The 22,297-nt window shown below is 41.3% G+C and overlaps 1 protein-coding gene across 2 annotated transcripts in view; it reads left to right on the top strand.

The window, feature by feature from the left end:
- Positions 1–21,801, top strand: part of LOC106573452 (semaphorin-3D-like) — a 70,213-nt gene extending 48,412 nt beyond the window's left edge. Inside the window, exons 16-18 of one of the 2 annotated variants that reach the window (XM_014148513.3) lie at positions 4,227–4,291; positions 4,423–4,562; positions 20,324–21,801. In XM_014148513.3, the coding sequence (XP_014003988.2) occupies positions 4,227–4,291; positions 4,423–4,562; positions 20,324–20,806 (688 nt within the window). In that variant the 3' untranslated portion in view covers positions 20,807–21,801. Of the gene's footprint in view, positions 1–4,226; positions 4,292–4,422; positions 4,563–6,056; positions 10,915–20,323 lie in introns of those variants that run through there. The other variant, XM_082962634.1, reaches the window with a different exon arrangement.
- Positions 21,802–22,297: the final 496 nt, after the last annotated feature.

The raw sequence follows: 22,297 nt of genomic DNA, 5'->3' as shown, positions 1-22,297 counted from the left end.
GACTCTGGTCCTAGACGAGACAGATGTTTTTGTTAGGCCACTTTCCCACTCTATATTGCTATAGAAATTTCACAAATGCCATAGTATACGTAATTCCCAAACATTCTAAGAATTCATGAAAATGTGAAAATGTCCATATCTAAGTGCTCACTTGTCATATTTTTTTTTTAAGTGACATATTCTTCCTGAGGGTGTATATGAACAGATTTGTATACGATTTCATGTTGCTAAATGCTGTCAGTTCCACTTTAAATCTTTTGTCTTGCCCATTCACCCTCTGAATGGCACACATATACAATCCATGTCTCAATTTTCTCAAGGATTAAAAATCCTTCTTTAACCTGTCTCCTCCCCTTCATCTACACTGATTGAGTTGGATTTAACAAGTGACATCAATAAGGGATCATAGCTTTCATCTGGATTCACCTTGTTAGTCTATGTCATGGAAAGAGAAGGTGTTCTTAATGGTTTGTACACTTAGTGTACATACATACACATTTCTCCAGGTGTAAAAATGTCCCATATTCTCTGTATATTAATATAACATTTTGTAGCCTGAAGAACAAATAAACTATATAGGAGCATATACAACAGCTGTGCCACATTGCTATTCTTTTCATCTAAGGTATCTGAACCATAGCAGGCCTCAGGATCAATAGATTACCTCTTCGTTATCCATGAAATGAGGTAAATTTGTCATTTACTCTGACATGTTCATCCTTCACTGTCAGATCAGGTATGTGAAGATGTCCGCAAGCATGATTTAATGAACCTGAAGAAGAGAGAATGTTTATATCCTACCTGACCTTGCCGTATTTTTGTCCCAATTCAGGGCTCTAGGGACTATTATAGAGTGTTCAGATATTTTCTCAAATTTTTGTTTTGGTGGGCTTTTGTTTCTTCAGCGTTTCTCTGTGCCACAGGGGTGTTCACTTACCTCTTTTGCTCTCTCTTATGGCAGAAGCATTGATTAGAAACTCTTTGATGGGCTAATGATTAATGTTACTGTTACTCTCCGTTGTCCTCTTTTTGTTTGTGTGTGTTTGTGCATCCAGGATAAATAGCCTAGTCAGACTATAGCAGTGGCCTAGTCAAACTATATAAACTCAGCAACAACAAAAAACGTCCTCTCACTGTCAACTGCGTTTATTTTCAGCAAACTTAACATGTGTAAATATTTGTATGAACATAACAAGATTCAACAACTGAGACATAAACTGAACAAGTTCCACAGACATGTGATTAACAGAAATGGAATAATGTGTCCCTGAACGGGGGGGGGGGGGGGGGGTCAAAATCAAAAGTAACAGTCAGTATCTGGTGTTGTCACCAGCTGCATTAAGAACTGCAGTGCATCACCTCCTTATGGATTGCACCAGATTTGCCAGTTCTCTGTGAGATGTTACCCCACTCTTCCACCAAGGCACCTACCTGCAAGTTCCCGGACATTTCTGGGGGGAATGGCCCTAGCCCTCACCCTCCGATCCAACAGGTCCCAGACATGCACAATGGGATTGAGATCCGGGGTCTTCGCTGGCCATGGCAGAAGACTGACTTTCCTGTCTTGCAGGAAATCACGCACAGAACGAGCAGTATGGCTGGTGGCGTTATCATGCTGGAGGGTCATGTCAGGATGAGCCTGCATGAAGGGTACCACATGAGGGAGGAAGATGTCTTCCCTGTAACACACAGAGTTGAGATTTCCTGCAATGACCCCAGGCTCAGTCTGATGATGCTGTGACATACCGCCGCAGACCATGACGGACCCTCCACCTCCAAATCGATCCCGCTCCAGAGTACAGGCCTCGGTGTAACGCTCATTCCTTTGACGATAAACACGAATCTGATTATCACCCCTGGTGAGACACAACCGCGACTCGTCAGTGAAGAGCAATTTTTGCCAGTCCCGTCTGGTCCAGTGAAGGAGGGTTTGAGTTTATTTTTAGTTTATTAAATTTTTTACAGGGACAGTGCACATTAATCAACATTTCAGTAAAAGTGCCGGTTTTAGCCAGCCGGCTAATTTTCAACCGCAGTCCCTGGGCAGGTTATTAAAAACAATTACAATATAGACAATCATTGAACAGTGAGCACACGCATAGTAACATAGGACAAGCAAGACATAGCATACAGACAGAGCAACATAGGACAAGCAAGATGTAGCATACAGACAGAGCAACATAGAACAAAAAAGCAACAAGACAAAATCCATAAAAACAACAGTGTTTCCACACCTCACAAGCTACAGACAACAGACAACATGGAAAGTGGCAATACACAGCTAGTGATTATGTTCACAAATCTGATTGACCTTTAGCCATGTCTTCATGCATTTTGTGAAAGTGTGATATGTGGTGCAGTTATGTGTGTCTGATGGCAGTGTATTCCAGACATGGGACGCTCTCACAGAGAAAGCGGATTTACCAAAGGTGCTTTTCCTTAAGGGAACTATACAGTCACCTCTCATGGCAGACCTTGTGGATCTGCTGCCATATGTTTGGGTTTTCCGTTTAACAAAAATACTGAGTGGGTTTGTGCCCATAGGCGACGTTGGGTTTGTACCCATAGGCGACGTTGTTGCCGGTGATGTCTGGTGAGGACCTGCCTTACAACAGGCCTACAATCCCTCAGTCCAGCCTGTCAGCCTATTGCGGACAGTCTGAGAACTGATGGACGGATTGTGCGTTCCTGGTGTAACTCGGACAGTTGTTGTTGCCATCCTGTACTTGTCCCGCAGGTGTGATGTTCGGATGTACCAATCCTGTGCAGGTGTTGTTACATGTGGTCTGCCACTGCGAGGACGATCAGCTGTCCATCCTGTCTCCCTGTAGCTCTGTCTTAGGCGTCTGACAGTAAGGACATGGCAATTTATTGCCCTGGCCACATCTGCAGTCCTCATGCCTCCTTGCATCATGCCTAAGGCACATTCACACAGATGAGCAGGGACCCTGGGCATCTTTATTTTGGTGTTTTTCAAAGTCAGTACAAAGGCCTCTTTAGTGTCCTAAGTTTTCATAACTGTGACCTTAATTGCCTACCGTCTGTAAGCTGTTAGTGTCTTTACGACCGTTCCACAGGTGCATGTTCATTAATTGTTTATGGTTCATTGAACAAGCATGGGAAACAGTGTTTAAACCCTTTACAATGAAGATCTGTGAAGTTATTTGGATTTTTACAATTTATCTTTGAAAGACAGGGTCCTGAAAAAGGGACATTTCTTTTTTTGATGAGTTTAGTTTGGGGTCACACCATTGCATGATGTGGGAGTAAGGGTCATGTTATTGCATTGTGGGATAGTGGGAATCCTGGTTTTACCTGTTGTGACTTTGAAAACTGATCTGAGGACATAAAGGCTGCAGAATACAAAACTCTACACATTACCTAAATCTATGACGGATAGAGAGAGATGGTGAGAGAGGGGGAGGCATATAGCTGGAGAGCAAAAGAGACAAAACGATTTAGGGAGGCATATATCTGAAGTTTAAGCTCAATATATAGAATGTATGTGGTTGACTGTGTAAACATCCATGGACCCATCCATAACTTTCAGAAAGAGAGGCACTTGAATATCTGGCTTAGAGCGTTGGGCCAGTAACCGAAAGGTTGCTGGATCAAATCCCTGAGCTGACAACGTAGAAATCTGTCGTTCTGACCCTGAGCAAGGCAGTTAACCCACTGTTCCCCGGGCGCCAAAGACGTGGATGTCGATTAAGGCAGCCCCCCGCACCTCTCTGATTCAGAGGGGTTGGGTTAAATGCGGAAGACACATTTCAGTTGAAGGCATTCAGTATAACTGACTAGGTATCCCCCTTTCCCTATTGTATTCAGTGTGTTATCCATATGTGGCTGTCAGTATGTTGGGTTCAGTGTGTTGTCCATATGTGGTTGTTGTCAGTATGTTAGACATATTTAACAGGGTTATCAGGACAGACAGAGCAGCTTAAATCCTAGCCTGAAGTAACTCCTGTTACCTGTAATATGAACTCAGGACACACATACACACACACGCCGCAGGTACCATTTTGTGTGTGCGTTTGAAAGAGTAAAATGTTGCCCCTGGTCTTGCTGTAGGCTAACTACTATGAACTCACCTCACACTGAAGAATGTATGTATGGAGCCAAACATTGCCTTGACAGAAGGACGTGACCTTATTACCTTTATTGACCTTTCACCCCTGACCCTGTGGCGTGTGTGTGTGTTTTATGTGTGCGTTTTGGGTTGACAGGAGAGCTAGGAGACAAGACATTAAACATGGAGACCCATCCAGCCAGTGTTGGGACACAGATGACAGTAAGTGATAAAACAAGACTTAAATGCTTCCCTGACCTGATACAGTACCTTCTCGTGTGTGTGCGTGCACATGCGTGTTGCTCAGACAATCACGATATTAACACTACATGGATTAATTTCTGTGTCCTCAGCTCTGCGTGGAGGCAGGGTGGAGGAGAGGATAATGTTTGGTGTGGAGAATAACTCAACCTTCCTGGAGTGTCTCCCCAAATCACAACAGGCCACCATACGCTGGTTCATACACAGACCTGGAGCTGAACACAGAGAGGAGGTGAGACAGCACTCACACAAGCACACACACAAGCACTCACACACACATGCACACACACAGGGATTCAAACTTTTCTGCAATATTCACCATTTTGTTCTCAAAATAGACTATCCACATGAATCGTGTACACAGTAAATGTTGCAGCGACAAATCAAAAACACTTAGAGTTCATTTTAACGCTACCTCAGATAACATATGGTCCTACTCTACAGAGTGTAAAAATTGCTCTGATTATAGTGTTACATTTTGAGTGTTAATGTAATACTTAAAAAAAAGAACACTGCTTTACATTTGCCAGTGTTACTCAAATTTAACACTATGGTGTAATTAACCCTCACAGTGTTATTTATATTCAACACTAGTGTTAATCTAGAGTTAACTCCTATTAGTGTTATGCAAAAACACTGTTACGGTGAGTGATTTTGGCTGTTTTAACACTATATGGTGTGAAGCCTATTTTGCATATTTCCCATTGTGCCTTTTCTTTTCGAGTGAATTGTAGGGTTGCCACTCATGACTGTACTTGTTAGTTACAGAGACATGGTTGTTGAATTGGTCTCCATTTTAACCTCCCTGGGCAAGCGTCCCACCCTAGTCAACAGCCAGTGGAATCACGTCGCGCGAAATACAAAACCTCATAAATGACTATTTTACACCATTTTATAGATACACTTCTACTGAATCGAACCACGTTGTCCGATTTCAAAAAGGCTTTACAGCGAAAGCAAAACATTAGATTATGTTAGGAGAGTACATCGACAAAAACAACCACACAGCCATTTTCCTAGCAACTAGCATGCATCACAAATACACAAAACACAGCTAAATGCAGCACTAACCTTTGACGATCTTCATCAGATGACACTACTAGGACGTCATGTTACACAATACATGCATTTTTTTGTTCGATAAAGTTCATATTTATATATAAAAACAGCATTTTACATCGGCGCGTGACGTTCAGAAAATATTTTCCATCAAATCAGCGCCACAATTTACAAAAATACTTGTCATAAACATTGATACAAAATTAAACTGTCATTCAAAGAATTATAGATGAACATCTCCTTTATGCAAACGCTATGAAAGATTTCAAAAAAGCTTCACGAGGAAAGCACTCTTTGCAATAATCTGAGTACTGAGCTCAGAAAAATACACTAGGCTATACAGATAGCCGCCATCTTGGAGTCATCTAAAATCATACATTGCATTAGAAATATTCCCTTACCTTTGATCATCTTCATCAGAAGGCACTTCCAGGTATCCCAGGTCCACAACAAATGTTGTTTTGTTCGATAAAGTCTATAATTTATATCCAAATAACTCCTTATTGTTCGTGCGTCCAGTAAGCTACTACAAGTGTAGAAAGCGCGTGGACGATGTCACGATGTTCGTTCAAACATGTCAAACGTTGTAAAACATCAATCTTTAGGGCCTTCAGAACGTGAAGATTCAATAATATTTCAACCGGACGGTTCCTGTGTCTTGAAAAAGGTTTTGGAACGGGAGGGATCCATCCTCATGAATGCGCTCCAAGAAGTGATGTCAACCCCTGCCTCAACAACTTCCCTTCCTTGTCATTCGGGCTCTGTTCATCGTAGAAGCTTCAAACAACTTTGTAAAGACTGTCGACATCTAGTGGAAGCCGTAGGAAGTGCACAATTATTACTACATCACCGTCTGTGTATTCAATAGGAAACGACTTGAAGAGAGCCCATGCATCCAGATTTCCACTTCCTGGTAGGATTTCTCTCAGGTTTTTGCTTCCCATATGAGTTTTGTTATACTCAGACACCATTCAAACGGTTTTAGAAACTTCAGAGTGTTTTCTATCCAAATCTACTAATAATATGCATATCCTAGCTTCTGAGTTTGAGTAGGAGGCAGTTTAATATGGGCACATATTTTTTCCGAAATTGTCAATACTGCCCCCTAGCCCCAGCAGGTTTTAAAGGTCTGTGGCTTTTACCAAATGATTACCTAGGCAAATGTTATCATATCTTATTTTACTTTATGTTGTTGGTCTAGTTTTACACTAACGGGGTGTTAGGAACATCCTGGTTTATACAAATAACAGGCCACATCAGGCCTGCAAACCATATGATACTGTCTGACAAAGTGTAATTCCTTTTGGAATCCAGCCAGAGTTAAGATATCCAACAGTTAGAATTTTTATTCACCCCTCTACCTGCATTCAGAATGACTAGCATTATTAGGCACTCAGGTTAAGTAGACGACCTAAACAATTTAAACCGGAACAACCATTTCAGTAACGGGTGCAATAAATGTCTCTAACTGATTGGATTTGTTTAGAAAAATATATGTTATTTATCTTTGTGTAGCATAAGATTAATCATTCAATCAATGTACATGCAAAAACACAGATATTAACCCCCCCCCCCCCCCCCAAAAAAAAATAATACTTGCAAAGCATGCTGGGAAATATGGTAATGATGGGTTTGGTTTTGATGGGACTGTTTTACTCTCCACAGTGTAAAACAATAACTCTGGTTATTAACACCAACACTGGGGTTATTTTACAACACTGAGTGTTAATTTCACTCTAACAGTGTGAATTTAACTCCTGAAACAACACTAGACATTTTAGACCAAAAAAAATCAACACTGGCCAATTTGCTGTGTAGATCCGAAGTTTCATATCGAAATCATTGGCTGAGCGTCTGGACTGAGCACAGAAGGTTAAATGTATGTACTTATTAGAAACGTAGTGAAATTGCACTTTCTCATAATTCATGAAAAGAATGCATCAGTGATTTGTATTTCCTGCAACTTTCTAAAGAATAACGTCTGTTTCTGTGCACCTGTGTGTTGTAGTGTACCCAATTAGTATGCCTAAACTTTCCAAATGAAATGTTGATTGCAATGGCAGAATGATATCATAATAATTCGTATCAAATGGGTGGGTATTTGTTTAGCAAACTCTCCCGTCACATTAAACACCACTACAAGAACCCCTACAGAAACACTGTTAACGAAACACAATGGTCTCTTGTTGGTGTGCAATTTAATTAAAAGCAACTACACCCCCCCCCCCCCCTTTTAAAAATGTTACAATTTTCCCCAGACCTCAAAAGTGGTCTCCTGATGTGGAAAGTGGTCTCTTGATGTGGTTGAAGCATTGTTGTGGACATAGAACTTCCAATTGCGTTGATTTTCTATTTTAAAAAGTGTGATTTTGAGAGTGAAAAACTGAAGAAAAGATTTTATAGTATCCTCCCCCTGAGCACAGACATCAATTCAACGTCTATTCCACGTTGGTACAACCTGTACAAATTTCATTGAAATTACATGGAAACAACGTTGATTTAGTGTGTGCCCAGTGGGCTATGTATTTCTGTCTGGGGAGACTGAGATTTTCATTCCATGTCATGATAAACCTTGAGCACAGACCAAAGACCCCAACTCTCTCTGGAACTATTTTATCTGTCTATTGTGGTTTGGAAAGTTAGGAGTATTGAGATTAATCAAATGTGTATTATGTTCTTATTCTCTGAAAATAGGCACATTTTTTCTTGCACTTCACACTGTGCTTCCGTGCGGAAATGTTTTTCTCGCCTTTTTTGGGTCCTCACCCGTTTGCCTCTCTGCGCACACACACAGCTTGTAGAGAGGGGTCAGGTCAGGAAATAAGTAAATCTTGTGTTATCAGAAGCTTATAGTACTGGCAGTACTACAGAGGTTCGTTGTAAGTCATCATGTCCCATGGCTGAAAAACAGACATTTTAACTGCTTTAACTGTTACATCATGTGCCCTTACATGACAGCAAAACAACAACCAAACCAAAACAACCTGGAGGGGTGCTTCAATGTTCTAGAACAGCAGTCTTTGCAAGAAAAAAATTATAATTTGCTTAGAGAAAAACATTACAATTTTATAACTCATGTCATGCAATTTTTGACATTCTGCCATAGGGTGGAGAGAAATGTTTTTAAGCACATTTCCTGCAATTCTACACATTTTGCCCTGACTTATGCCATGTTCATATTTTAGCCATTTAGCAGACACTCTTATCCAGAGTGACTTACAGCAGCAATAGAGTACCACAGTATGAGTCATAATACCTATAAAACCTACTGGTCAAACCACCATTCATTTTTCCCATAGGGGATTTTAGAAACACTTAAAATAAGGGCTGTGTTTCCGTGTAGGTTTGTTTTAATAACCGTGTGAATGTCTCTAGGACAAGGTGTCTTTGATCATTATATTAGCCTGTATTTACCCCCCCAAAATGAAACTAAAGAACTAAAGAACTACAAATGTCATGATGATCTGGACGAGACTGTTGAATCGAGGCAAAGGTAAGAATCTCTGGATTAACTATCTAATGTTAGCTAAATGTAGTAATAAATAAATTGCCAACATTTCTTTAAATGGACGATTCTGTGAACTGTCTTGTGCATGTTTTAAATTGACACAATACCTGTTAGCAAAGGTGTCAGCTAGAGATGACGTGCTGGAACTTGCAGGGATTTGTAGTTTTGTGTGATGTTTACTTTGATTCTAATTAGCATTTTAGAAACTGAGAGTAAATAGAGCTGAATATATTGATGAAAGTGAACTTGTCCAAGAGAGATTTACATGGTTATCAAAATGTCATGCCAGGGTAAGCCTACAAGAAACACAGCACTTATTTTAACAGTTCCTAAAATCCCCTATGGAGAAAATTAATGGTGGAGAAACAATTGGAACCATTGCCCTGTTTGACCGCTAGGTTTTATGACACCTCTGCTGTGGGTCTCTACTAGGGTTAAGTGTCTCGCTCAAAGGCACACCGGCAGATTTTGAACTTAGTCGGCTAAGGGATTTATGAATTACAGAAAATTACAGAAAATACACTTTGGACTTTGGAACTGCCAGAATTACTGTAGGAAGAGAAGGAGGAGAAAGAGAAGAATGAGAGGAAAAGGTCAGGAGAAGGGTACACTCTTAGAACAAAGGGTTCCAAAAGGGTTCTTTGTGGAAGGATATGATTCTACGGGTTCTTTGTAAGGCGAAGGGTTCTAACTAGATCCTTTAACATCCTAAGATCCGGTTTTGGAAAAAAGGGTTCTTTGATGATTCTTTAGAAGGCAAGAATGATTCTTTGGAAGGCAAGAATTATTCATTGAAAGGCAAGGGTTCTACATAGAACCATATATAATATTTCCCAGCATGCTCTATTGCAGGGAGTTTTTCAGAATTGTTTGTTTTACTGTAATATCTGTGTTTTTACATTAATTGGTTGATTCATTTTATGCTACACAAAGATAAATAACATTGAGTTTTCTAAACTAATCCAGTCTGTTAGTTATTAGTTGTTGCACCCCTATAACTAGGCACTAGAAGAAAGGCCTTATAAACAGTGCATTTGGAAAGTTTTCAGACCCATTAACTTTTTCCACATTTTGTTATGTTACACCCTTATTCTAAAATGTATTAAAGTACAAGCTCAAGTACATCCTGTTTCCATTTATCATCCTTGAGATGTGTTTGCAACTTGATTGGAGTCCACCTGTGGTAAATTAATCTGTAATCGCTGCCAAATTATTATAAATTAGCAAAAATATCTAAAAACCTGTTTTTGCTTGATGAGGAAATAAAATAATGTAATACATTTTAGAATAAGGCTGTAACGTAACAAAACATGGAAAAAGTCAAGGGGTCTGAATACTTTCCCAATGCACTGTAGGTAATGTATTGTCATAATTACATTTTAAAGCCTATTAAGGCTGGTATAAATCTTCGTAAAGGGTTCTAGGAAGAACCCCCCAACAATAATAGGGTTCTTGATTAGAACCCTTCATAGAGGGTTTTAGGTAGAACCCTTCATAGAGGGTTCTAGGTAGAACCATATACAGGAGGTTCTTTGAAGAACACTACATATAGGGTTCTATTTAAAGGGTTCTACCCAGCACCAAAAAGGGTTTCCCGATAGGGACAAACCGATGAACCCTGTATGGTTCAACTTAGCACTTTTTTTCTAAGATTGTAGTACAGTGGTGTAAAGTATGTAAGTAAAAATACTTCAAAGTACTACTTAAGTGCATTTTTTGGGGTATCTGTACTTTACTATTCATATTTTTTTTACAACTTTTACTTTTGCTCCACTACATTCCTAAAGAAAACTTTTTACTCCATACATTTTCCCTGACACCCAAAAGTACTCGTTACATTTTCAATGCTTAACAGGACAGGTCCAATTAACACACTTATCAAGAGAACATCCCTGGTCATCCCTACTGCCTCTGATCTGACAGATTCACTAAACACAAATGCTTAATTTGTAAATTATGTCTGAGTGTTGGAGTGTGCCCTTGACTATCTGTAAATAAATAAAAAACAATACATTTGTGCTGTTTGGATTGCCTTATAGAAGTAATTTGAAATGATTTATACTTTTACTTTTGATACTTATGTATATTTTTGCAATTACATCTACTTTTGATACTTAAGTATATTTTAAACCAAATACTTTTATACTTTTACTCAAGTAGTATTTTACTGGGTGACTTTCACTTTTACTTGAGTCATTTTCTATGAATGTATCTTTACTTTTACTTAAGTATGACAATTGGGTACTTTTTCCACCACTGTGTGGTATGTAACAGTATACGCATCAGGTCTTCTCCTTGTTTGATGTTCGATGAGTAACCTTGTCTAAGACCTACACATTCAACTGTCAACTCTCTCTGTAGTGCAGAGAGCCGATGACCAGGGGTCAAACACTAGTGACTTCAAGATGGAGAGGAGTGATAATGATAGTTGTGCAGAAACACCGCCCATACAAATATCAGTATTTTTTTCTCTCTCTTTATCATGCTCATCTCCTCTTCCACCTACCACCTCATCTATTCTCTTCTCTCCCTGAACTCACTGATCGTTATGAGGAAATAGAACCTTCAGGAACCCTTTCTCTATTAGACAGGTGGTGATTGACTGAGACCAGACACTGGAAGAGCGAGAGAGAGCAAAAAACAGAAAGAGAGATGGAAATAGAGGAAAGGGTTTTATTTGTATTTTACATGGAAGAGGATGTATTTGAGGAGGCGTGAAGAAAAGAAAGAGAGAGATAGCGAGATACATGTGTTTGTGTTAGAGTAGTGGGTCTGGGAGGTGAGGAATCGAGAGAGGTACAGGGAGAGGGTGGGGGTGTTTTGGTAAGGAAAGGGGAGCAGAGAAACTCATTGAAGTTGACACTCATCTCCTTAACCAGATGACAGAGACTGGCCTAATCAACACCTTCAGTTATTACACCTTCTCCTTGTCCCTTCTACCTCACCTATCATTCTCTTCTCATCACCCCTCTCCTCTCGCCTTTCTCCTCCATCCTTTCTTCTCCCCTTATTTTACTTCTCCTAATGTCCCTTCTTTTCCCTGTCACCTCAACCTTTTACCCCAGACCTTCCCCGCTTTCTTTATTGGCCATGCGTGATGTGAGTGTGTATGATTGTGAGTGTGAATGTGCATATGCATGTGTTTATGTGTGCCTCTATAAGGGAAACCATAACCCTGTCCTCCCCAGGCAGGGCCATGGGTTTATGGGTTAGCAACACAATGGGAAGGAGGTTGAAAGATTGAATACAGGAGTACTGTCGCTGGAATAGTTTGACCATGACTATGTTGATAAGTGTGTGGCTACGGATGCTATTTAACATAATTTTCTTTCTAATCCAAGTCCCACAGAGAAAAGGGAGAAATCCCACAGAGAGGAACATTCACACTAACCGCTGTCCACACACACACTACTGGTGGAATAACCTTTAGAGAAGCTTTTCATCAACCTTTATTATGTACTGTACAGGAATTTAAAAGGTTAGGAGCACCAAATGAAATTTAGGAGCACAAGAAAATATATATTTTTTAATTGATTGAGATACAGCTTATAATGGGCCTTCATGAGTATTCATTCTAGTTACTTTTGAAGCACATGTTGTGCTCCATAAACAAATATGTAACACTGTTAGTTTATTATAAATGCTAAGATGTTGACACAAATATCTGTTATTGAAATTAGTCATGTGGAATATTAGGTTTCTGCATTGAGTAAAAGCACAATTTTCCTATTGAGACGCATTACATTGAAAATTGTCTTCTTAAAAATGTCAGATTTATGATGACGACATGCAAGAGATCTCTTATTCATTCATTGCGATGAACATTGATCTCCTGAGTAAGCTATCTCCTTTCCTTACTTTCTGTGCCCCCAAATGTTTGGATATACTGGTAAAATTACCAAGTTGTCAGCTAGCTAGCCAATGAGGTAACATCACTGTGTAAACAAATGGTTAACGACACACAAGTCGTTTTAGAACGGCCCACGACATGTTTTATGAATGTGGGGGTTTTCACATATGCAGTACCTGTCAAAGGTTTGGACACACCTACTCAATCCAGGGTTTTTCTTTATTTTTACTATTTTCTACATTGTAGAATAATAGTGAAGACATCAAAACTATGAAATAACACATATGGAATCATGTAGTAACCAAAAGAGTGTTAAACAAATCTAAATATATTTTATATTTGAGATTCTACAAAGTAGCCACCGTTTGCCTTGATGACAGCTTTGCACAATCTTGCCATTCTACATTTATATTTACATTTTAGTCATTTAGCAGACGCTCTTATCCAGAACGACTTACAGTAGTGAATGCATACATTTCATACATATTTTTTCATATTTTTAATTTTTTTTCTACTCTCAACCAGTTTGAGGTAGTCACCTGGGCTGCATTTCAATTAACAGGTGTGCCTTGTTAAATGTTCATTTGCGTTTGATGCGTTTGAGCCAATCAGTTGTATTGTGACATGGTAGGAGTCGTATACAGAAGATAGCCGTATATGGTAAAAGACCAAGTCCATATTATGGCAAGAACAGCTCAAATAAGCAAAGAGAAACGACAGTCCATCATTACTTTAAGACATGAATGTCAGTCAATCTGGAAAATTTCAAGAACTTTGAAAGTTTATTCAAGTGCAGTGGCAAAACCATCAAGCCCTATGATGAAACTGGCTCTCATGAGGACAGCCACAGGAAAGAGTTACCTCTGCTGCAGAGGATAAGTTCATTAGAAATACCAGCCTTGAAATTGCAGCCCAAATAAATGCTTCACAGAGTTCAAGTAACAGACACATCTCAACATCAACTGTTCATAGGAGACTGTGTGAATCAGGGCTTCATGGTCGAATTGATGCAACGAAACCACTACTAAAGGACACCAATAATAAGAAGAGACTTGCTTGGGGCCAGAAACACGATCAATGGACATTAGACCAGTTGAAATCTGTCCTTTGGTCTGATAAGTCCAAGTTAGATTTTTGGTTCCAACTGCTGTGTCTTTGTGAGACGCAGAGTAGGTGAACGGATGATCTCTGCATGTGTAGTTCCCACTGTGACGCATGGAGTAGGAGGTGTGGGGGTGCTGTGCTGGTGACACTGTTTGTGATTTATTTAGAATTCAAGGCACACTTAACCAGCATAGCTACTACAGCACTCTGCAGCGATACACCATCCCATCTGGTTTGCGCTTAGTGGGACAATTATTTGTTTTCCAACAGGACAATGATCCAACACGCCTCCAGGCTGTGTAAGGGCTATTTGACCAAGAAGGAGAGTGATGGAGTGCTGCATTAAATGATCTGGCCTCCACAATCACCCGACCTCAACTCAATTGAGATGGTTTGGGATGAGCTGGACCGCAGAGTGAAGGAAACGTAGCCAATGATTGCACAGCATATCTGGGAACGCCTTCAAGACTGTTGGAAAAGCATTCGTCAGGAAGCTGGTTGATTGAATGCCAAGAGTCTGCAAAGCTGTCATCGAGGCAAAGGGTGGCTACTTTGAAGAATCTCAAATATAAAATATATTTTGATTTGTTTTACACTTTTTTGGTTACTACATGATTCCATATGTGTTATTTCATAATGTTGATGTCTTCACTATTATTCTACAATGTAGAAAATAGTAAAGATAAAGAAAAACCCTTGAATGAGTAGGTGTGTCCAAACTTTTGACAGGTACTGTAGTCCTCTTTAAAATAACGGATCTCAGTCCTCTTTAAAGTGAACTCTGGGGTTAAAAAAAGTGAGGTAACTCAGTTATGTTTGTTTTCACACTGCCCTTGCCTTTTACTGAGGACTAAGCTCTTTTGCCAGTTCACTTCACCTACTTTGTGGTTCGAGTCCTCTTTGCATTCACATTGCTATGTTTACAAAGGAACCAATAACGTTTTCCAACATTCACTCAATGCACTCTGGGTTTTTACAAAGTGCAGGACAACCCATTCCATCAGAATGTGTTTCCTACTTACATTTTGGAAGCTAATAGATTGTGTTTAGTTAAAACATGGGACATAATAATTGTAATCAGAAGATTCTATTAACATATCAATATTATTGCTAACAGAATAAATAATGCTGTCATTGAAAATTGTACATCCAATGTAGGCTTCTGCCACTTTAAAAGCTAGAATTGATTTTGTCCCCTTTGTCGTGATTCTCACCAAATATGTTGTTGTCTTCTCACACTATTCAAACCCCACTATTGAATAAACAGCTTATGAAGCTCTCTTAGCATATAGAGCACATCTTGTAAATATTCTGAACCTAAAACTCCACACACATTTTGGAATTTCTGTGCATCCTTGAGAATCGCTAATCAATATCCAAAAACGGCATGTTTTTTTCTGCAAACATCATCATCTTCTCTCTTTTGTGGCACTAATGTGAGGGTTTATGGCAGGGGAAACAGTGTTGCAGTAGTCAAGCGTGGGGTGGGGGAATAATGACAACTGCCTTCAAAAAGGGAATCAGACCACGGAATTCAAGTGAACGAAACTCAAGACCAACGCTCGAGATGGTCTCAGTTCAGTTTGCTTTTGGGGCTCTTTTGATGGGTCTGAGTTCCTGTGGAGTGTTCACACTGCACAAAAAAAGTAAGCGAAGCGCACTGAGTTCACAAAAATTGGCTTAAAGGGATCAAGTGTGAAAACACCCTAAAATACGTTTAATGCAATCTGCTATAGAAAATAAAATGTTGCAGCGGTAATATGGGTCAGATCTTTTGACCTGGTTGGGCTACAAGCAAGCCATTTACGCTGCAGTTGTGGTGCAACCATGACGCTATTGAATATGCACTTGCTTTTTTCTCTAGGGTACTCAGAAACAATGGTATCAAATCAAATGTATTTATATAGCCCTTCTTACATCGGCTGATATATCAAAGTGCTGTACAGAAACCCAGCCTAAAACCCCAAACAGCAAGCAATGCAGGTGTAGAAGCACGGTGGCTAGGCAAAACTCCCTAGAAAGGCCAAAACCTAGGTAGAAACCTAGAGAGGAACCAGGCTATAAGGGGTGGCCAGTCCTCTTCTGGCTGTGCCGGGTGGAGATTATAACAGAACATGGCCAAGATGTTCATAAATGACCAGCATTGTCAAATAACAGTAATCACAGAGAACAGGTCAGGGTTCCATAGCCGCAGGCAGAACAGTTGAAACTGGAGCAGCAGCATGGCCAGGTGGACTGGGGACAACAAGGAGTCATCATGCCAGTTAGTCCTGAGGCATGGTCCTAGGGCTCAGGTCCTCTGAGAGAGAGAAAGAAAGAGAGAATTAGAGAGAGCATACTTAAATTCACACAGGACACCGGATAAGACAGAAGAAATACTCCAGATATAACAGACTGACCCGAGCCCCCCGACACATAAACTACTGCAGCATAAATACTGGAGGCTGAGACAGGAGGGGTCAGGAGACACTGTGGCCCCATCCGATGATACCCCCGGATAGGGCCAAACAGGCAGGATATAACCCCACCCACTTGCCAAAGCACAGCCCCCACACCACTAGAGGGATATCTTCAACCACCAACTTACCATCCTGAGACAAGGCCGAGCATAGCCCACAAAGATCTACGCCACGTCACAACCCAAGGGGGGGGCGCCAACTCAGACAGGAAGACCACGTCAGTGACTCAACCCACTCAAGTGACGCACCCCTCCCAGGGACGGCATGGAAGAGCACCAGTAAGCCAGTGACTCAGCCCCTGTAATAGGGTTAGAGGCAGAGAATCCCAGTGGAGAGAGGGAAACCGCCCAGGCAGAGACTGCATGGGCAGTTCGTTGCTCCAGTGCCTTTCTGTTCACCTTCACACTCCTGGGCCAGACTACACTCAATCATAGGACCTACTGAAGAGATGAGTCTTCACTAAAGACTTAAAGGTTGAGACCGAGTCTGCGTTTCTCACATGGGTAGGCAGACCATTCCATAAAAATGGAGCTCTATAGGAGAAAGCCCTGCCTCCAGCTGTTTGCTTAGAAATTCTATGGACAATTAGGAGACCTGTGTCGTGTGACCGTAGCATACGTGTAGGTATGTACGGCAGGACCAAATCGGAAAGATAGGTAGGAGTAAGCCCATGTAATGCTTTGTAGGTTAGCAGTAAAACCTTGAAATCAGCCCTTGCCTTAACAGGAAGCCAGTGTAGGGAGGCTAGCACTGGAGTAATATGATCACATTTTTTGGTTCTAGTCAGGATTCTAGCAGCCGTATTTAGCACTAACTGAAGTTTATTTTCTGCATCATTTTTGGACAGAACATTTCTTATTTTTGCAATGTTACGTAAATGGAAAAAAGCTGTCCTTGAAACAGTCTTGATATGTGCGCCAAAAGAGAGATCAGGGTCCAGAGTAGTGCCGAGGTCCTTCACAGTTTTATTTGAGACGACTGTACAACCATCACGATTAATTGTCAGATTCAACAGAAGATCTCTTTGTTTCTTGGGACCTAGAACAAGCATCTCTGTTTTGTCCGAGTTTAAAAGTAGAAAGTTTGCAGCCATACACTTCCTTATGTCTGAAACACAGGCTTCCAGCGAGGGCAATTTTGGGGCTTCACCATGTTTCATTGAAATGTACAGCTGTGTGTCATCCACATAGCAGTGAAAGTTAACATTATGTTTTCGAATGACATCCCCAAGAGGTAAAATATATAGTGAAAACAATAGTGGTCCTAAAACGGAACCTTGAGGAACACCGACATTTACAGTTGATTTGCAGAGGACCTACCCTTCACAGAGACAAACTGATATCTTTCTGACAGATATAATCTAAACCAGGCCAGAACTTGTCCGTGTAGACCAATTTGGGTTTCCAATCTCTCCAAAAGAATGTGGTGATCAATGGTATCAAAAGCAGCACTAAGGTCTAGGAGCACGAGGACAGATGCAGAGCCTCGGTCTGACGCCATTAAAAGGTCATTTACCACCTTCACAAGTGCAGTCTCAGTGCTATGATGGGGTCTAAAACCAGACTGAAGCATTTCGTATACATTGTTTGTATTCAGGAAGGCAGTGGGTTGCTGCGCAACAGCTTGTTCAAAACATTTTGAGAGGAATGGGAGATTCGATATAGGCCGATTAGTTTTTTATATTTTCTGGGTCAAGGTTTGGCTTTTTCAAGAGAGGCTTTCCTACTGCCACTTTTAGTGAGTTTGGTACACATCCGGTGGATAGAGAGCCATTTATTATGTTCAACATAGGAGGGCCAAGCACAGAAAACAGCTCTTTCAGTAGTTTAGTTGGAATAGGGTCCAGTATTCAGCTTGAAGGTTTAGAGGCCATGATTATTTTCATCATTGTGTCAAGAGATATAGTACTAAAACACTTGCGTGTCTCCCTTGATCCTAGGTCCTGGCAGAGTTGTGCAGACTCAGGACAACTGCGCTTTGGAGGAATATGCAGATTTAAAGAGGAGTCTGTAATTTGCTTTCTAATGATCATGATCTTTTCCTCAAAGAAGTTAATGAATGTATTACTGCTGAAGTGAAAGCAATCCTCTCTTAGGGAATGCTGCTTTTTAGTTGGCTTTGCGACAGTATCAAAAATACATTTCGGATTGTTCTTATTTTCCTCAATTAAGTCGGAAAAGTTGGTACAGCAATGCCTTATCATTAAAACTATTATTGTCTGGGAGAAGTGTTTTCCTAGTCGCGCAGTGCTCCAAAACTGAAACTCCTGGTCGCACAGCAAAATATTTTGCGCCTATTCAAATTGGTCGCACTTTGTGTGTGTGTGTGTGTGTGTGTGTGTGTGTGTGTGTGTGTGTGTGTGTGTGTGTGTGTGTGTGTGTGTGTGTGTGTGTGGTCTTACAGCTGGACTTAATATAGGAGCGGGTGTTGTCTGTTTAATTTCAACATTTCACCCTCCCGCCTTTCCTTTCCTCCCATCACACTTTCTCTCTCTTTTCCGTTCCTTCCTTCTGTCCTCCAACTCATTCCGTGTGTCCTCTACCTCTCCTCAATCCCTTCCTCCCTTTTCAAATCTTCGCCCTCCGTTTCTTCAGTTTCTTCCCCCCACCCCACCTATCTCTATCTCTCCCTCTCCCTCTCTCTCTATACTTCTTCTCCTTACATAATTTCCAATCCAGACCGTCTGTGACAGGAAGTACCTTGGACCAGCTGGTCAGAACACCTGCATATCAGTATCTGTTAATTCACTGTGTTTCATGTCCCCCATATCCGCTGAACACATCCCCTTGTAAAACTCAGCTATAAAACCTAAGAGCTGGTGTCTCCAAACTATTGACTCAAACAAAACATACTCAGAATAAATGCAGAATCATGTGAAACATACAGTACATTCCACTCTACTCTCTACAAACTACAGTCAGATTCCACCTGTAAAGTATATATCTATAATAGCACAGTGCTAAACACCTCGCTATATGGGCCACCATGTCCAGACTCTAATCATATCCCAGCTGTACGGTCTGCTGCCTCTGGCTCAACTACACATCATCAACATCAACACACACACACACAGATCACACACACTAGCTGGCCAGAATGATCTCTTCCTCTTCACCGCTGGCAGGGGGGAGGTATGCTTTGAAACGTTCCCGCTTACTCCCTCTCTCTCTCACACGCGCACGCGCACACACGCACACACGCACACACACACACACACACACACACACACACACACAGAGCCCAGCTGTGTTGTTTTAGGCCGTGTCATCTGATGAATCATAGGGGATGTTTGTGGGCATAGTGGGAAGACCATTATCACTCTGCTACACTAGCACCACTGACCGTGACACACACACCTCTGACCCCATCAGTCGACAAACACCGCACCCAAACCTTTAATGTGCATCCTGTTTCAAGGGCCATTACCATGCTTAACACACCTTGGGTGCAAATTAGCTGTGTGCGTGAGTGAGGCATTGGTGTGTGTGTGACATGTTGTTGAAGGGTTACAGTCTGGTGTTGATGGGTCTGGTTTTCCCTGTTAGACCTTGTGAGTGTTCGTTCACCCAGATATAAGATACGATAATTAGGTGCTCACATTTGTCCTATTTTACATGTACAAGTGAATTGGATTTTATTTTCTTTGCATATCCCACTCCTCCTGAGAGTGGGATCCACCATTATTGACGGTGACCTTGGACCAATTAGGGTTAGGTGGCTTGCTCAAGGGCACATCGGCAGATCTTTCACCTATTCAACTCAGGGATTTGAACCAGTGACCTTTCTGTTACTGGTCCAACGCTCCTAACCGCTAGGCTACCTAATGCCCATATCACACATTCCACATGTTTCATTATCAATGTTGTCCTGCGTATCTCCCTGTGTTTTCTTGGTTGAGTTAGGCTAATAGTCTGTCCAATGTTTCATTCCTATTATATGGTTGTCTTTATAGAGTACTATAGTATATGACTGCTTATAGCAAGTGTACTCTCTCATCTCACCCCCTCTCCTAGGTGAGGCCAGATGACAGAGTGGTCCTTACTGACCGTGGTTTTCTCATCCGCTCTCTCCATCCTGCCGACGCTGGCGTGTATGTGTGTGTGGCACAGGAACACACACACTTCACACACACTCTGCTCCGCCTAACACTTCGTCTCATTCCCTACGGGCATCTGGATGGGCGGACCAAGCCCAGCGAGGACCCCAGCGTCGAAGTTCGCCCCGGGGCTGAGTCTCGTCAGCGCTATAAGGACTATCTGCGTGTGATGAGTTCTCCCATTGGCTCGCTGGAGGACTACTGTGATTCGCTGTGGCTGGAAAAGAGGCCGGCCAATAGGAGAGGGGGGAGAGGGCAGGGGGCGGGGTTAGGGGCAGGAAAATGGAAACACATCCAGGAGCTGAAGAAGAGCAGGAACAGACGACACCATGGAGAGAGGGGTGCAGAGAGGGATAAACAGAAGGATGGCGAGAGGGTAGGGCAGTGGAGGACTGGATGAAGTGGTGAGGGTACCAAATAGGAGGAGTTGCTACTGAAACAGCAGTAGCAAAAAGTGTAATCAGTCAAAAATATTAGGGGAGACCATCAATGTTTATAGGTGTAAGAGGGGACAATAGGGAAGATGATCATGTTGAGGGACAGTTATAACGGCATGGGAACAGGGGTCCTGCAGTTGATAATATGGACCCCGATAGACTCTTCTTACAGAGATATAATCTTCTTTCATACCAGTCAAACACTCATAGGGCTCACGTAGGCCTGGCTTCTCAAACTACACTACCCATGATCCCTATGGCTGTGTCTCAGCCCAGGGCCATGTCTCAATAGTGTCTCAGTGCCTTTGCAGACATAACAAAGTAACCTTATTTAAGAAGATCTGCAGCTAATGTCAAAAGTTATTTTAAATTCCAGTGAAAGTTTAGAACTTGTCTGCCGAATTTGGGACTTTGGAGAGTGTTTAGAATCATTATGTTTTACTACGAGGGGAACATTTAAGGGGAACATCACTGCAATCACTATGCCGTAGTTGTCAAACTGATATTGGCTACACTTGCTACAAACAACTTTCTTTGACAATTTTAACTACCGCCCTTGTAAGCTAGCAAGCATTAACTAACTAAGCTGGCTTTCGGTGGATGGGCAGGTTTGTTCAAAGTCTAAGTTCACAGTGAGAGTGTGACATGACTTTGACATTAGCTGCATCCCTTCTAGCCATAACTCTATTTTAGCCGATTGAGACGTACCCAGAGCTCAGTGTTTTGTGTCTTAATCAGATGCATTCATGTTGAATGACTGTAAATACTTCTATAACATGTACAGGTGAAACTGCATGCTCTAGTTAAGCTTAGATAGGACTGATACTATGATAATCACATATTATGTCTAGAATGAACAAAGAATCATATTTTTGTACAAAGTGAATGTTTTTCTTTTTGTAGGTAGATTTATTTTGGTAGAGTCTGAAAGTTATGTAAATAAACTCTTGTCTTATAATTTCTCATGGATGAGTATGGGGGGGAGAGAGAGAGAGAATGAGAGAGAGAAATGAAAAATGCACCGTAAGTTTTTTTTTTTACTGCAGTGAACTTTGTTTAGCTCAGTTGGTCCAGTCCTGATATAGTAACAGCAGCTGTACACACACACACACACACACACACACACTGATGACACACCACACACACTGATTACACACACTAGCTGGCCTTAATGCTTGGGCCAGAATGATCTATTCCTCTTCAAAGCATGTCAGGATGATTCAGTCCCAGCTGGCCATAGATGCTGAACAAGGAGAACTGTTTGTGTATCTGTATGTGTTTGTGTGTGTGTTTTCCATGGGAGATAAAGCTGATGAACAGGAGAGGTTGGTTTGTCAGTATTGGGCTGATTGGACAGACTGTAACAGTATAAAGCCCAAGGTGTTTTTGGTTTTTAAAAGTTCTTCTGTACTCTTAGAAAAAAGTGCTAAGTAGAACCATACAGGGTTCTTCAG

Source organism: Salmo salar, chromosome 16 (assembly GCF_965601325.2).
Source record: "Salmo salar chromosome 16, fSalSal1, whole genome shotgun sequence".
In the NCBI taxonomy this organism is placed as follows: domain Eukaryota; kingdom Metazoa; phylum Chordata; class Actinopteri; order Salmoniformes; family Salmonidae; genus Salmo; species Salmo salar.
The sequence above is the reverse complement of the archived record's forward strand: the minus strand, read 5'-3'. Positions and strand labels throughout refer to the sequence as shown.